Source organism: Trachypithecus francoisi, unplaced genomic scaffold, assembly GCF_009764315.1.
Source record: "Trachypithecus francoisi isolate TF-2019V2 unplaced genomic scaffold, Tfra_2.0 Lachesis_group10, whole genome shotgun sequence".
Taxonomy (NCBI): domain Eukaryota; kingdom Metazoa; phylum Chordata; class Mammalia; order Primates; family Cercopithecidae; genus Trachypithecus; species Trachypithecus francoisi.
The window spans coordinates 125,311,565-125,328,945 of record NW_022681455.1 but is presented as its reverse complement, the minus strand read 5'-3'; the positions used below and the strand labels follow the sequence as shown (position 1 = coordinate 125,328,945).

At 48.5% G+C, this 17,381-nt stretch overlaps 1 protein-coding gene across 1 annotated transcript in view; it reads left to right on the top strand.

The window, feature by feature from the left end:
- Positions 1–17,381, top strand: part of COTL1 (coactosin like F-actin binding protein 1) — a 52,687-nt gene that overhangs the window by 25,351 nt on the left and 9,955 nt on the right. The window contains exon 3 of the mRNA XM_033219192.1: positions 185–342. Within this exon, the coding sequence (XP_033075083.1) occupies positions 185–342 (158 nt within the window). The remainder of the gene's footprint in view (positions 1–184; positions 343–17,381) is intronic.

Below are 17,381 nucleotides of genomic sequence, written 5' to 3'. Positions count from 1 at the left end.
ACAGTGCCAAGAGCAGGGGATGAGTGCTTGCCTCCTGCCCTCTGCACATGGCGCTCCCAGGGAACGGCACCGGGTTCCTGCTGTGCTGCTCCAGGTGCACTCACGGCTCATGGCCTCTCCTCGGGGTCATGACGTTGGGGTGTTTTAACGGAGCACCATGTTCTCTTTTCGCTCTTGGCCACAGATGACGTCCGGTTGTTTGCCTTCGTGCGCTTCACCACCGGGGATGCCATGAGCAAGAGGTCCAAGTTCGCCCTCATCACATGGATCGGCGAGAACGTCAGCGGGCTGCAGCGCGCCAAAACCGGGACGGACAAGACCCTGGTGAAGGAGGTTGTACAGGTACTGAGTTCCTCCAGGGTCTGGAGGTCACCGCTCACCAAGGGTTACCATCCTGCAAGGAGGGAGAGGGCTGGGTTGGACTCCTGGGTCTGTAGCTTAGCTGTGACTTGGGACAAGCCATGCTGTGTCTCGGCACCTGTAAAGCCATGGGTGAAATGTCACCAGAATTACTTCAGGATGCGAGCTAGGAGGAGGTGACTGTGTCTGCGGTTCCACCTATCCCGTAACAGTAGCATGGCAGCTGGGTGCCTGCCTCCGTGGGTAGGGCAGGTTGCTTCTAGAGAAGGGGACTGGTGGGGGGACCAGAATAGCGACCACTACCTTGTGGCGTCCTGGCTGGCGGTCGGTGATGGCGACAAGGATCCCGTGGGAGAATCCATGTGTGCCCTCTCTGAACAGTGCCTACTGTAAGTCTTTTCCATGCTGACATTTTCAATGTCAGAAACTTCCAACGTTGCTCACTTGGGATACGGGTTACGGTCATGTTGAGAAAAGAACATCTGAACTCCAAAAAGGTAATCCTGGGGCAGGGTAGAGGAGGGAGAAAGGTCTTTCCCTACTAAAGGGATCTCCATTTTGCAAAAGGATTTCTCACAACCCATGAACTAGGGAATCTGTCCCTCTTGCCACCGCTTTAAACTGTTGTTCAGGTGAGCAGAAATAGTGTGTTCCACATCCCTTCAGCAGCTTGTCTGTTACAGAGGGCGGGGGGTACCACTGCCCGTCCTCCACCGCGCACATTGTTTTAAAGATTCAAAGCAGTGTAATTGGTCCATGATAAAACAAACGTTTTAAAAGAATAGACTCAGCTGGGTGCGGTGGCTCACGCCTGTAAATCACAGCACTTTGGAAGGCTGAGGCGGGAGGATTTCTTCGCTAAGCAGTCTGAGACCAACCTGGGCAACCTAGTGAGACCCCATCTCTACAAAACATAAGAAAATAAAATGAGCCAGGCATGGTGGCACATGCTCATAGCCCCAGCTTCTTGGGAGGCTGAGGCGGGAGGTTCGCTGGAACCCAGGAGGTCAAGGCTGCAGTGAGCCACGATCACACCACTGCACTCCAGCCTGGGCAACAGAGCGAGATCCTGTCTCAAAATCAATAAATAAAAATAAAAATAATAGTCTAATGATGGAAGTGGATGATAGCTAAAGACACAGGGTTTCTTTTTGAGGTGATGAAAATGCTCTAAAATTGACTATCGTGGAGGTTGCACGTATCTGTGAATATACCAAACATCACCAATTGTCAAAAACAAAAACAGGCTGGGCACAGTGACTCACACCTGCCATCTCAACACTTTGGGAGGCTTAGGTGGGAGGATTGCCTGTGTCCAAGAGTTCAAGACCAGCCTGGGCAAGATAGTGTTAATATTACTTCTCTACAAAAGAATAAAAAATTAGCCAGGTGTGGTGGTACATACTGGTAGTCGCAGCTACTTGGGAGGCTGAGGTGGGAGGATCACTTGAGCCTAGGAGGTCGAGGCTGCAATGAGCCGAGATCTTGCCGATGCACTCAGCCTGAGTGTGGTGAGACTGAGACCCTGTTGTAAAAAGAAAAACAACAACAAAATAGGCTATCTGCAATGCACTATCTTGAATTGGACCTTAGAACAGAAAAGCCGTGGAAATATGAATCAAGTCAGGAGTTTAATTAATTGTAATGTACCAGTGTTGACTTTTTCACTGTGACAGATGTACTGTAATAATATAAGATGTTAACAATGGGGAAATATGTATGTGTGTGTGTTAAGGAAGGTAATATGGAAACTCAGTACTACCTCTTGCAACTTTTCTGTAAATCCAAAGCTCTTCTAAATAAAAATTTTTTTTTTTTTAAGAGAGACGGGTCTCACTATATTGCCCAGGCTGACCTCAAACTCCTGGGCTCAAGAGTTCCTACATCTCAGCCTCCAAAAGTGCTTGGATTATAGGCCACCACGCTCAGCCCAAAATAAAACTTTTATTTAAAAAATAACAATATGGCCAGGTGCCATGGCTCATGCCTGTAATCTCAGCACTTTGGGAGGCCAAGGCGGGTGGATTACCTAAGGTCAGGAGTTCGAGACCAGCCTGGCCAACATGGCAAAACCCTGTCTCTACTAAAACTACAGAAATTAGCCGGGCGTGGTGGTGGGTGCCTGTAATCCCATCTACTCAGGAGGCTGAGGCAGGAGAATCTCTTGAAACCAGGAGGCAGAAGTTGCAGTGAGCCGAGATCTAGCCACTGCACTCCAGCCTGGGGGACAGAGCGAGTCTCCAAAAATAAATAAATAAAAATAAAAAATAATGATAGGACATAATAGAGTCATGTGGTCCCCCTGTCAGTTCCCACTTTTGGACGTCCCTCCTGGCCACTCTCTGGACGGGCTCGCCTCCTGCCTTTCAGCTTTGCTGTGGTCCCAGCCTACAGGTCACACGCTCATCTGCAGCTGTTTTTTTTAAGGCTAATGTAATTTCATAAATGATATGGCTGCACCGCCTCTGTAATTCATGGTTTTCTGGTAGCAGAGTGTCCTGGTTCACAAGCGTACTGTCATGTACTAAATGTTCCCCTGTTCTTGGTCTCTTAAATTGCTTCCAATTTTTATTTTTATAAACAATGTTCCAACCAACATTTTAATACATGCGGCTCCTTTCTTCTGTTGAATTATTCTTTTAGAATACAATCTTGGCAGGTGGGGTTCTGGAGTTAAGAGGCAAGATCATCATTTTTAAAAGGTATGGGCGTCAGATTGGCTTTGAGCAGTGCTAGCACTGTGCCTGGGACCGAGGAAATGCTGACAAAGGCCGTTTGTTTCACATGCTAGTCGGCGTTCTCGGTTGACACTGCTGTCTGCACCCTGTCTGGCCCTGGAGCCCTTGTTTTGGAAAACCACTTATTCAACCCTACAGGCTGCTTTTTCTCCAGGCCAGTTGGGTTTTAATGGTTAACCAGCTTCCAGGGGTCTTCCGAGGGGCAGCAAGATGGAAAATGAAAAAGAAGACCTATTCTGTGGCCAAAGGTCTCCTGCTGAATTATGCCTGCCGTGCTTGGCCCACTCTTGGACGTGGCCAGGAGGAAAGCGAGCAGAGGGAGGGGACGTTCGCCAGGATGTGTGCACAGGGCACCACATTGCAGATCTTGCGATTCCCTTTTGTCTTCCCATTTAAAAAATTGTGGTAAAATACAGGCCAGGCTTGGTGGCTCATGCCTGTAATCCCAGCACCTTGGGAGACCAAGAGGGGTGGATCGCCTGAGGTCAGGAGTTCGAGACCAGCCTGGCCAACATGCCAACACAATGAAACCCCGTCTGTACTAAAAATACCAAAAAATTAGCCAGGCGTGGTGGCGCGTGGTCTGTAGTCCCAGCTACTCAGGAGGCTGAGGCAGGAGAATTGCTTGAACCCAGGAGATCACGTTAGGAGATTGAGCCGAGATCACAGCAAGACTCTAAAATAAATAAATAAATAATAATAAATTGTAAAATACAATAACATAAAGTTTGCCATGTTAGCCATTTTAAATTACAATTCAGCAGCATTAAACAGAGTCACAATGTTGTGTAGCCATCACCGCTGTCTAGTTCCAGAACTTTCTCATCACCCCCAAAGGAAACCTCATACCCACTAAGGCAGTCTGCAGAGTTTCTTTCCGCTCTAGAACTCTTTTCAGTTTGGGTAGGTGCGCCGGTGACTGAGGGGGATTGGAGGAAATTAATTCCCTGGTGGGAACCTTTAGGCGGGAGTAGTGGTGATAATTTATATGTTTGCAAGCTCGAGTAAGTTGAAGCACAAAGAGGAATTGCTTGGCTCTTGGTAGTGGGAAGTGCAGGGGTTTTGGCTTTAGGTGTGGCTACATCGAGGGCTCACGCAGTATTTTCTTTTTTTTTTTTTTTTTGAGACGGAGTCTCGCTCCGTCGCCCAGGCTGGAGTGCAGTGGCCGGATCTCAGCTCACTGCAAGCTCCGCCTCCCGGGTTTACGCCATTCTCCTGCCTCAGCCTCCCGAGTAGCTGGGACTACAGGCGCCCGCCACCACGCCCGGCTAGTTTTTTGTATTTTTTAGTAGAGACGGGGTTTCACTGTGTTAGCCAGGATGGTCTCGATCTCCTGACCTCGTGATCCGCCCGTCTCGGCCTCCCAAAGTGCTGGGATTACAGGCTTGAGCCACCACGCCCGGCCTCCCACGCAGTATTTTCATCTCATCTCTCAGTTCTGTTTTTCTCTGCGGTTGGCGTCAGGCAGCCTCTGCACAGCCAAAGAAATGGTCTATGCTATGGTGGTCCCTCTGGGTCGGGATCCCAGAAGAGAGAGGCCTCTTTCCTCAGTGTCAATCAGTCTCCTCAGAGGACGCTGATTGGCCCAGCTTGGGTCACATGCACACCTCTTTGGGCAGGGAGGCGGGGTTTCGTGATGGGCAGCTCCAACGTAATCCCAGTTGTTAAAGAAAGGCATGCTGGTGAGTGAAGAAGCGCATATGTGCGCTGCAGTGGGGGAGCTGGAATACTGTCCTGAACTACAGGTGCAGGCTCATATTTTGACCATTATCATTTGCATTTTCCACTTAAAAATGTTAATTATCTGAAGCTGCTACAAGACCTTGTGTTTATGCTGCAGTTGCAAATATAGCCATTTAGGTTACAAAGGGTCCATTCTGCTGGTATCAGGCTGTCTTTCCACAGCCGCTAAAGCCATGCCCATCAGCTTCCCCCTGCCTCATGGGGGTTCGGAGCAGATATTCTCTAAGGAACCTTCCAGATGGGCCCATTCTGGATGCCATGTCTTGGGAACCAGGTCACTTCCCCGGCTGCCTTTTTGCCACCATTTCAATGTGAAGAAGAAGTAGATTGGCTTTTAGTTTAAGATTACTGTATTAATAAACTCTTGACTTTGATTGTAATAAAGTAATGCACATACATTCTTGTGCTTTGTGTGAAACGTGGAGGGTGTAAATTAATTGCATGGTCATTGATGTGGAGGAACTGGAATCCAGGGGGGCGTTTTTTGTTTGTTTGTTTGTTTGTTTTTTGGAAACAGAATCTCAGTCACCCAGTCTGGAGTGCAGTGGCACAATCTCAGCTCACTGCCGCCTCTGCCTCCCATGCTTAAGCAATTCTCATGCTTCAGCCTCTTGAGAAGCTGGGGATTACAGGTGTGTGCCACCACGCCCAGCTAATTTAGAGGAGGGATCTGCATGTCACTAACCACCTGCCTGACCATGGGCAAGTCTCTCCCTCCCTGGGCCTCAGTGTCCTCATTTGTAAAATGAAGAATTGGATGAGTTGACTTGCTGTGTCATATTCTATTTTGGGGTATTCTGGAAATTTTTCTTTTCTTTTGTTTTAATGGAGTAATTTGTTTATGAAGGCATTCTACCTTTATATGAACCTTATTTTACTTTGCCAAGGGGGAAGGTGTAGTACAGTGGACTTTGGAGCCAGATGGCGTGGGTTCAAATTTCGGCTCCATCACTTACTGTGTGACCTTGGGCATATGGCTTACCCTCTCTGGGCTCAGTCACCTGATGTGTAAAATAAGGGTAATATAGTGCCTGCCTTGTAGGGTTGTGGTGGGGATTAAATGAGCAAATATAGGGAAAGTGCTTAGAGCAATGTCTTAATTTCTGGGACCCGGAAGTAGTAGCTATTATTTCCAGTTTTCCGTTTAGACAACCCCGTGATGCACAGTTTGGGCAGGAAATGTTTCTACACTGTAGATTATTTCCTTAGGAGATGCTAGATACAGATGCTGAGCTCCAGGGCATGAATCTTGTTGTTCACCAATATTGCCAGTTGTCTTACCAATGGCTTGGGCCAAAGTCATAGCCATCAGCCACACAGGAAGGCTCTGGCCTCACCCACACTTGCCAGCGCTAACCTCAAAAAGTTCATACTTCACCTGTGGCCGGCACACAGGTGCATCAGCATATGGGGAAACTGAGGCTCACAGCAGTGATAAGACCTGCTCTAAACCCACAGCTAATGAGTGACAGAGCTGGGGCTAGAGCCTGGAAGAATTAGGAGTGAAGTTCGACTCTGATCCTCTTTAGTCTGTATTCAGAGCCTGAGAAAATGAGAGGCGTCTGTGGCTGGGGGAAAACAAGACAAAACAAGACAAATGCCAGCAAGGCCACGGGGCAGCAGAGGCTGCCAGGCAAGCTGGGCGGGGTGATTGCGACGCCCAGACTCGAGTCCGGGGAATGCGCTGAACGTACAGCGCGCACGGCTGGCTGGCCACAGCTGTTGTCTGCCACACAGAAGTACCCGGCTGGTGCCCAGGACAGAACCTCGGTCCCATTGTTCTCGTGTCTCTGCAGGATTGTGGGGACAATGCAGTGACCGCTGGTAGTGACCTGCGATGTGCCAGGGCCAGGCTCTCTTGATTTAGAACCATGCTTGGTCAATGCTGCATCATGCTTGTCTTGCAGAATGGGTTCATTCACTTGATCCTTTTATTTATTCTTTAACATAATACGAACATTCACGGAGCCAGGAATCCAGAGGGCGTGCAGCTCAACTTTCAGGGTCAGGAACAAAGGACATCAGAGGGTGCTGCCTCTAAGCAGAAGTGGAAGTGGGAAGGACAACGTGCCAGGGATGGTGTGAACTAGCTAATTGGAGTCTATTCTGATGGCTTCTAAGCCCCAGGAGTAACCAGGCTTAGTGGCTCACACCTGTAATACCAACACTTTGGGAGACCAAGGCAGGAGGATTGTTTGAGCCCATGAGTTGGAGACCAGCCTGGTCAACATAGTGGGACCTTGTCTCTACTAAAAAAAAAAAAAAAAAAATAGCTGGCGCGTGGTGTTACATGCCTGTAGTCCCAGCTACTCAGGAGTCTGAGGTGGGAGGATCACTTGAGCCCAGGAGTTGGAGGCTGCAGTGAGCTGTGTTCATGCCATTGCACTCCAGCCTGGGGGACAGAGGAAAGTCCTGTCTCAAAAATAAGTAAATAAATAAATAAAAATAAATGCTAGGGGCAGGATCGGCTTAATTTCTGGGACCAGATTTACCCACCCCTCCCTTCTGAGGGCCTCTTTTGGGTACCAATGTGGCAATAATATGAATAACAGTAGTTTTATTGTGGCACTACTATGTGCCTGACACTCTTTGAAGGATTTTCCGTGTAGTAGGTCATTTGTCCTTCACGAGGCCAGGTCTGCCACTTTCCCTGTTCTATAGATGAGGAGCTTGGGATCCGAGGAAGCTGAGTAACTTGTTCAAGGTCCGGGTGCTTGGACATGGCAAAGCTATGCCTGGAATGCAGGCTGTGGGCTCAGAGCCCCGACACGGCCACTTCACCACACTGTACATTTCCCAAGCCATCTGGCACCAGGGGAGAGGTTCTAAGGCCATAAGCAGGGCTGGACACTCCTTTTGCAGACTCCTGGTGCCCATGCAATTAGTTTTCACATTTTCTGATTCTCAGTTTTCCTTAATGGTGGAATCTTTAAACTGGAAAGTGAACTTTGTTGGGCTGTGCCTACGTTAAAAAAATGCGGCTGTGTAAAATGGAGAAAGCTATGGCATGTAGGGAGTGAGGCTCAAGTTGATATTCTGGCTCCATCAGCTCACAGGCGTGGGACTTTGGGCAGGTATATATCACTAGAATTTCTGTGATTTCACTTAGGAAAAAGAGAATGTAAAATGTCACAGAGTGGTTGGAAGGATTAAAGAAAAGCAGTGGGTATGTAAAGGGCTTCTCCATTTTAATGTCCGGTGAACTATTCATCCGTCAAAACCCTGATTTCTTACCCCATTCTCCTACCAGCCTCAATCAGAATTAATTGTGTCTGCATCTGTATCTACTATGGTCTAGATAGTATTATAATTAAGGAATTATAATTAAGTAACTAACAAGGAGATAATCTCCTAGACGGCAGAAGTCATGGCTGCTTTGTGAATCGTACTCCTAGTGCTGGAAGATTACTGTGTGCTTGCACGTAACAAAGGCTAAGAAATGAAGAAATGAGGCCGGGTGCCATGGCTTATGCCTGTAATCCCAGTACTTTTTGAGGCTGGAGCAGGTGGATTACTTGAGCTCAGGAGCTTGAAACCACCCTGGGCAACATAGTGAGACTGCATCTCTATTTTAAAATAATGTTTAAAAATTAAGAAATGGGCTGGGCACAGTGGCTCATGCCTGTAATCCCAGCACTTTGGGAAGCCGAGATGAGTGGATCACTTGAGGTGAGGAGTTCGTGACTAACCTGGCCAACACAGTAAAACCCCCTCTCTACTAAAAATACAAAAATTAGCTGGGTGTGGTGGCATGTGCCTGTAATGCCAACTACCAGCTACTCGGGAGGCTGAGGCATGAGAATCGCTTGAACCTAGGAGGCAGAGGTTGCAATGAGCCGAGATTGCACCACTGCACTCCAGCCTGGGCAACAGAGCAAGACCCTCCGTCTCAAAAAAAAAAGAAGAAGAAATGAATCTGCTCATGTAGGCTCTTTGGGTATTACCAGGACAGAAACTTATAAATGCTCAGTAACTGTTCTCTGCATTAAATTAAATTGTGGAAGCTAATTACACTCAGGGGACTCGGGGCTAGGTTGAAATTTCCAAATCTCTGCTTCTGTTTCAATAGAAAGCAGGAGGCTGAGTGCAGTGGCTCACGCCTGTAATCCCAGCACTTTGGGAGGCCGAGGCGGGCGGATCACCTGAGGTCAGGAGATCGAGACCAGCCAGGCCAACATGGTGAAACCTCGTCTCTACTAAAAATACAAAAATTAGGCTGGGCTTAGTGGCACACACCTGTAATCCTAGCTACTCAGGAGGCTGAGGCAGGAGAATCGCTTGAACCCAGAAGGAAGAGGTTGGAGTGAGCCGAGATTGTGCCGCCTGCACTGCAGTCTGGGAGACACAGCGAGACTCCATCTCAACAACAACAACAAAAATTAGAGAAAGCAGGAGTGAGAGCTGACTGGGGCAGCCAGGAGAACCTGCACCCCTCCGTGGGATGAGATTTATGAGGCTGCTGCTCCCCTTTGCAAAAGCATGAGTTACCACTTAGCACTGTGTGGACCATCCATAGACTGCCCGTTGCCTTCAAAGGGCTTCCACTGTTTATTTCTGTGTGGAGTGTTTACGCCTCCTTAAGCCAGTGGTTCACGGAAGGACTCTGTATTTGCATAACCAGAAGGCCCTTTTTGGCCTGATGCATTTCACCTGGGCCTGGGCTCAGGCCAGGGGCGCTTCTTGTTGCTCATGTCATACATATGTTATATATAAATATATTATATATAAATATGTAATATAATATATTTATATAATTATATAATATATATTTTTATAAATAAATATATATTATATAAATATTTATATATTATATATAAATATGTAATATAATATATATTTATATAATTATATAATATATATTTATATAATTATATAATATATATTTATATAATTATATAATATATATTTATATAATTATATAATATATATTTATATAATTATATAATATATATTTATATAATTATATAATATATATTTATATAATTATATAATATATATTTTTATAAATAAATATATATTATATATATATATTTTGTTTGTTTTTAGATGGAATCTCACTCTGTTACCCAGGCTGGAGTGCAGTGGCGACATCTTGGCTCACTGTAGCCTCCGCCTCCCGAGTTCAAGCGATTCTCCTGCCACAGCCTCTCAAGTAGCTGGGATTACTGGCAGCTGCCACCATGCTGAGCCTAATTTTTGTATTTTTAGTAGAGATGGGGTTTCACCACGTTGGCCAGGCTGGTCTCAAACTGACTTCAGGTGATCTGCCCGCCTCAGCCTTTCAAAGTGCTGACATTACAGGTATGAGCCACTGTGCCTGGCCTCGTGTCATATATGTTTAAAACACAAATTGCACAATTGAAAACTCAAAAGCTCCCATGCAGCCTGTGAATGGTGGGATCAGGTACTGCATATGGAGGGCCAGGCTTATTCATCCATGAGCCGGGGGCTGTACTGACCCCAATATAGAGATGAGGAAACTGAGGCTTAGAAAGGACTAGTTATTGAGCCAAGGTGAGTGTTCCGGCGGAAGTCAGATGGTGGGGGACCGGAGGCCGCTTTCAATGTGGGACTTTTATAATGGGAGAGCAGTGAGGAGCCCTGGGAAGATCTGAAACTGAAGAGCGATGGGTCTGCTTTGCGGATCTTTTACTTAAGAAGTTAAAAGCCCTTAGGGGAGCTGAAATGGGAGGATTGCTTGAGCCCAGGAGTTCCAGACCAGCCTGGGCAATATAACGAGACCCTGCCTCTACAAAAAATATAAGAATATTAGCCGAGCGTGGTGATATGTACCTATAGTCCAAGCTACTCGGGAGGCTGAGCCCAGGAGGTCAAGGATGCAGTGAGCTATGATCACACCACTGTGAGGATGCAGTGGCACTCCAGTGTGGATGACAGAGCAAGACCCTGTCTCAAAAAACAAGTCTTAGAGAAAAAAAAATCTCTTAGGAGAAAGAAGGAGATCCCTGCATCCCAGGTTTGGGCCTGGGATGTATATGAAGCCACCTTAATAAGCAAAGAATTCTGCCCAGCAGGCTGTGACCTGGCTGCCCTCCACCAAACTCCAGACCATTGCCAGCCTGCCCGAGTCTGGTACCTGCCCCAGGCACCTGCCAGCAGCTGGTCTCCGGACGCTCTGGTGCGGTGATTCCTAACACAGTCGCTAGCATAGTATCCAGTCGCTGTGCCGTGAGGATGCAGCATTCGAACGTGTGCAGGTCTTAACCTGAAGAAATGAATCTGGAGAGGTCTTTGTGTGTGAAGTGCATGTTTCCCAGCCTTCAGGAAAGGCCGAAGGCTCACTGCACTCTCAATCTTGCGCCTGTGTACAAGTGTCTTTCCTCCCCGTCTTTTCTTCCCCGTCCCTGCACGCTTTTGTCCACCACTTGCCATTCTTTGTTCCTGGACATCTTGCCTCGTGAGATTCCCTTACGAAACAAGCACACATGCTTCGTCTTCGCCCCGGGGTGGTTTTATTCTAAGTCGCTGTGGTTTGCCCAAAGGGTTCCGACAAAATGCAGGAGCTAAGTGATCAGCCACTACCCCCGACCTTACACAGAGGGGTCTGCCCCTTCCCGTGGAGCCCTTGCCACAGCCTTTAGTGGAGGAGAGATAACAGCCTGTGTCCTTTCTCTTGACATTTCATAAATGCTTTTTGTTTTTATAATTTTTCTTTTGAGATGGCATTTTGCTCTTGTCACCCAGGCTGGAGTGCTATGGCACAGTCTCGGCTCATGGCAACCTCTGCCTCCTGGTTCAAGTGATTCTCCTGCCTCAGCCTCCCAAGTAGCTGGGATTACAGGTGTATGCCAATGCTCCCAGCTAATTTTGTATTCATGTTGGCCAGACTGGTCGTGAACTCCTGACCTCAGGTGATCCACCTACCTGCGCCTCCCAAAGTGCTGGCATTACAGGCATAAGCCACCGTGCCCGGCCTGTTTTTATTACTGTAATGGCCAAATATTATTTTGTAAGTGGATGTAGTACAACATATGTAAGTCTGTGATACACATTTTATGTGTGTGTACACCTCTGTATGGTGTGCGTGTGCATGTCTGGGTGTGGGAGTGGATGTGTGTGTGCCTGTGTGTATATATGTGTATGTGTGTGCGTGTATGTGTATGAGTGTGGATGTGTGTGCACGTATGTGTACATGTGTGGATGCATGCTTGGATGTGCATGTGTGTGCATACCTGTGTGTGCACTGCATGCATCTGTGTGTATGCACACATGTGTCTATATGTGTGCATGCATGTGTATGTGTGTGCATGCCTGAATGTGCATATGTGTGTGCATACCTGTGTTTCTATGCACCTGTGTGTGTATACGTTTGTGTGGACACATTCCTGCGTGTCTGTATGTCTGTGTGTGCATGCCTGTATGTGCATGTGCATGTATGTGTGTGGGAGGGTGTGTGCATGCCTGTGTGTGCACGCCTGTGTGTGTGTGCACTTGTGTGGGTGCATGCCTCTGTGTGTGTGTGTGCATGCCTGCATATATGTGTGTGGGGGTGTGCATATCTGTGTGTGTGTGCATGCCTGTGTGTGTGTGTTGGTGTGTGCATATCTGTGTTTGTGTGTGTGTGCATGCCTGCGTGTGCATGCCTGCGTGTGTGTGGGGGGGTGTGTGTGCATATCTGTGTGTGTGCATGCCTGCGTGTGTGTGGGTGTGTGTATATCTGTGTGTGTGTGCATGCCTGCGTGTGTGTGGGTGTGTGCATATCTGTGTTTGTGTGTGTGCATGCCTGCGTGTGTGTGGGTGTGTGTATCTGTGTTTGTGTGTGTGCATGCCTGCTGTGTGTGGGTGTGTGTGCATATCTGTGTTTGTGTGTGTGCATGCCTGCGTGTGTGTGGGGTGTGTGCATATCTGTGTTTGTGTGTGTGCACGCCTGCGTGTGGGGGGGTGTGTGTGTGTATCTGTGTTTGTGTGTGTGCATGCCTGCGTGTGTGTGGGTGTGTGTATATCTGTGTGTGTGTGCATGCCTGCGTGTGTGTGGGTGTGTGCATATCTGTGTGTGTGTGCATGCCTGCGTGTGTATGGGTGTGTGTATATCTGTGTTTGTGTGTGTGCATGCCTGCGTGTGTATGGGTGTGTGTATATCTGTGTTTGTGTGTGTGCATGCCTGCGTGTGTGTGTGGGTGTGTGTGTGTATATCTGTGTTTGTGTGTGTGCATGCCTGCGTGTGGGGGTGTGTGTGTGTATCTGTGTTTGTGTGTGTGCATGCCTGCGTGTGTGTGGGTGTGTGCATATCTGTGTTTGTGTGTGTGCATGCCTGCGTGTGTGTGGGTGTGTGTATATCTGTGTTTGTGTGTGTGCATGCCTGCGTGTGTGTGGGTGTGTGTATATCTGTGTTTGTGTGTGTGCATGCCTGCGTGTGTGTGGGGTGTGTATATCTGTGTTTGTGTGTGCATGCCTGCGTGTGGGGGTGTGTGTGTGTGTATCTGTGTTTGTGTGTGTGCATGCCTGCGTGTGTGTGGGTGTGTGTATATCTGTGTGTGTGTGCATGCCTGCGTGTGTGTGGGTGTGTGCATATCTGTGTTTGTGTGTGTGCATGCCTGCGTGTGTGTGGGTGTGTGCATATCTGTGTTTGTGTGTGTGCATGCCTGCGTGTGTGTGGGTGTGTGTATATCTGTGTTTGTGTGTGTGCATGCCTGCGTGTGTGTGGGTGTGTGTGCATATCTGTGTTTGTGTGTGTGCATGCCTGCGTGTGGGGGTGTGTGTGTGCATATCTGTGTGTGTGTGCATGCCTGCGTGTGTGTGGGTGTGTGCATATCTGTGTGTGCGTACATGCCTGTGTGTGTGTGGGTGTGTGCATATCTGTGTGTGTGCGCATGCCTGCGTGTATGTGGGTATGTGTATATCTGTGTTTGTGTGTGTGCACACCTGCGTGTGTGTGGGTGTGTGCATATCTGTGTGTGCGTACATGCCTGTGTGTGTGTTCCTCCACCTGGTGAGTTCCCTGGCGTGGAGTGAATCCTGTGATCTGCTGGCTACTTCACTTCCCTTGTCCTCAATTTTCTCCTCTGAAAAATGTGTATGATAATATCTCACTGATGGAATTGTGAAAATTCAGTAAGATACCATGTATAAGTGCCTGGCGTATATGAAGTGTTACATAGATACTATTTACTTACTTTTCCAACTTTTGCTGAAAAAGTGGAAACAGCCTGGTATTTACGGGCAATGAACATCTTTGAGTATGTATGTTGTCATTAAAAAAAGATTCTGTTACTTCTTTGGGAAAAATCCCCAAACATGGATGTGGCTGAGGAATAAGAAATGCTGGGCACGATTTTGATGGGGCAGAAGTTAAAGATCTGAACCTGGATTTAATCTCTAGCTTGTCAACTGATCAATAAGCCTGGGCTATTTGGAGCTCTGGGTTAAGGGGGATTCTGAGGTTAAGCCTGGACTCTGTGGGGAAAGTGCCATGATTAATTTGTGATGTCTGCTGCGGACACTGGAGAGAGGAGAATGTGTTTCCTGCATGCTTTCCATGCCTGGTCTAGATGAAGCTGTAGTTAGAAATTAGGCAAGGTGCATATGGGGCTTCTGTAAATCTCTGTGGTCAGGAAAGCCGAGCCTTAGACCCCAGGCAGTTGCCCAAATGCTGAAGAGGTCGGGGGCTGTGTCGGGGTCACGGATCCAGGCATAAGAACAGCTGCCCCTATTTGGTTTTGGCCAAAACACTCACAGTGTGCTTCTGGGACGCCACGGTGTGCTTCTGGGACACATGCCTTCCATCTTCGTTAGATGGTTACCCTGTGTCCACCTGAAATACAGCTGTGTGCTTCTGTCTTGGCTTTTGTTCTCTCTCAGTACAGCAGGGTCGCGTCACTCCTGAACTGCGAGGGTTTGACCTGGGTGCCTTTGTTCCTGAATCTGTCAAAACCTAGCCAGTGCCATTCTGATCTGTTAGTTTTTCCCTTTATCTATGATGACTCATGCCTATTATAAGAACCTGTTCCGGCCAGGTGCGGTGGCTCACACCTGTGATCTCAGCACTTTGGGAGACCTAGGCAGGCAGATCCCCTGAGGTCAGGAGTTCAAGACCAGCCTAGTCAACATGGTGAAACCCTGTCTTTACTAAAAATACAAAAATTAACCGGGCGTGGTGGTGCACACCTGTAGTCCCAGCTACTTGGGAGGCTGTGGCAGGACAATCGCTTGAACCTAGAAGGTGGAGGTTGCAGTGAGCCAAGATGGTACCACCGTACTCCAGACTGGGCAACAGAGCAAGACTCTGTCTCAAAAAACAAACAAACAAACAAACAAACAAGAACCCATTCCTTTTGAGTAAATGATGCTTTGCTGGTAGATTTTAAAACCTCAGTCTTTTAAGCACTTTGACTAGGTGTGGGAGGGAGGTGTAGGGGCCTCAGTGGGGTTGGCAGCGCCCAGTGGGTGCCCAGTGGGTTTCATGGCTGTGCGTTTTCAATTGGCTACCGTTCCTTGGAGATTGCCTTGTCGCCCAGCAAGGGCAGGGTGCTGGGGAACTGTGGCTGCTTTTCTTCAGCAGTCCACGGCCTTTGGTTTATAAGTCATCATCACCCACTTGTGGAAAGGACACATTCATGTGACCAGCATGTGTCTTGTCTGTCCCCAGCGCCATCTTGTGCCTGCGGGAGGGGAGATTCTAGCCCCCACACTTTATTGCGAGGGTTTGGGATGGACCTGAAGCCAGCCTGCAGCCTTCGTTGTGAGAGCCATGCTCTGATCCCAAAGCTGACTTTTCCATGCCAGGTTTCCCCATTGCCTTAGGATCTGGTGTCCCCGGTGGAACTTCGTCCCATGTCCATGTGCTTTGGAGGCTTATGCATAGGATCCCTGGATGACGGGTGGTGAAAGGTTCGGGGACCCTGTTGTCTAGCCACCTTCTTTCACAGAGGTGGAAACCGGGGCCCAGAGCCATTAAATACTGTCTTCTGGGCATTTTAGAGCCCGCTGCTTCTATTTTTCTTTCTTTCTTTCTTTCTTTTTTTTTGAGACGGAGTCTTGCTCTGTCGCCCAGGCTGGAGTGCAGTGGCCGGATCTCAGCTCACTGCAAGCTCCGCCTCCCGGGTTCACACCATTCTCCTGCCTCAGCCTCCCGAGTAGCTGGGACTACAGGCGCCCGCCACCTCGCCCGGCTAGTTTTTTTGTATTTTTTTAGTAGAGACGGGGTTTCACTATGTTAGCCAGGATGGTCTCGATCTCCTGACCTCGTGATCCGCCCGTCTCGGCCTCCCAAAGTGCTGGGATTACAGGCTTGAGCCACCGCGCCCCGCCCTATTTTTCTATTCTCGGTCTGTCAGAGAGACCAGTCAGTACCAGAATTTTGGCTTCAAGTGTTTACTAACTTGTGTTCGTGGGAAGAACAAATTGTGTTGCTTTCATTGTCTTTCAATACAGCGAAGATCAGCTCCTCTCCTGGGCCCCACTTCATAGAAATACGCATTCCAGGCCGGGCGCGCCCGGAGCTTCCCCTGCACCCACATTCTCTGCATGGGTTAGGAATATCCTCATGGCCCAAACACTCCCGAGTAGCAGAGCCTACACGTGTACCCCGACACGTGTACCCCGACACGTGTACCCCGACAGGCCTCCCCGTTCCCCTGAAGCTAACCCTGGGCTGGGCTTTGGAGTTTGCAGCCGATTTGTCATCTTCTTTCTGCCAGTTTCACTGACCTGGTTATTCAAAGGAATTCCTGGGACTTCCCTTCGTTACAAAATAAACGTTAGGAATGAGAAGAGGAACCAGCCACTGCCTGTGTCTTCACTCTGAGTGGCTGAGGGAACTTCATTGTATTTCAAATCCCCCTAACGATCCTGAGAATGAAGGTGAGCCCACAGTCCTGTAGAACATTCTCTCTGACTGTAGATCACTCCGCTTTGTACCAGGCATTCTCATCAAGTGTGCAAGCCCCTTTTATGCTCATATGCCCCTCACAGCAGCCCTAGGATGTAAAGCTGCTGTTGTCCCCATTTGCAGATGAGGAGACTCAGGCTTAGGGAGGTTGAGTCCCCAGGGAGGCTCAGGCCACTGGAGATGCCTGTGTTTGTATTTGGTCCGGACCTACTCCCAGCATGCTGGGGTTTAAGCCCGGGCAGTTGGGAGCCATTTACAAATGAAAAGGGGTGGGGTATGGTGGCTCACGCCTGTGATCCCAGCACTTTGGGGGGCCGAGGTGGGTGAATCACTTGAGGCCAGGAGTTCGAGACTAGTCTGGCCAACATGGTGAAACCCTGTCTCTACTAAAAATGCAAAAATGAGCTGGCCATGGTGGCTCATGCCTGTAATCCCAGCTACTTCAGAGGCTGAGGCAGAAGAATTGCTTGAACACGCAAGTGGAGGTTGTGATGCGCTGAGATAGCACCACTGCATTCCAGTCTGGGCGACAGAGCGAGACTCTGCCTCAAAAAATAAAAATAGGCCGGGCGCGGTGGCTCAAGCCTGTAATCCCAGCACTTTGGGAGGCCGAGACGGGCGGATCACGAGGTCAGGAGATCCAGACCATCCTGGCTAACACGGTGAAACCCCGTCTCTACTAAAAAATACAG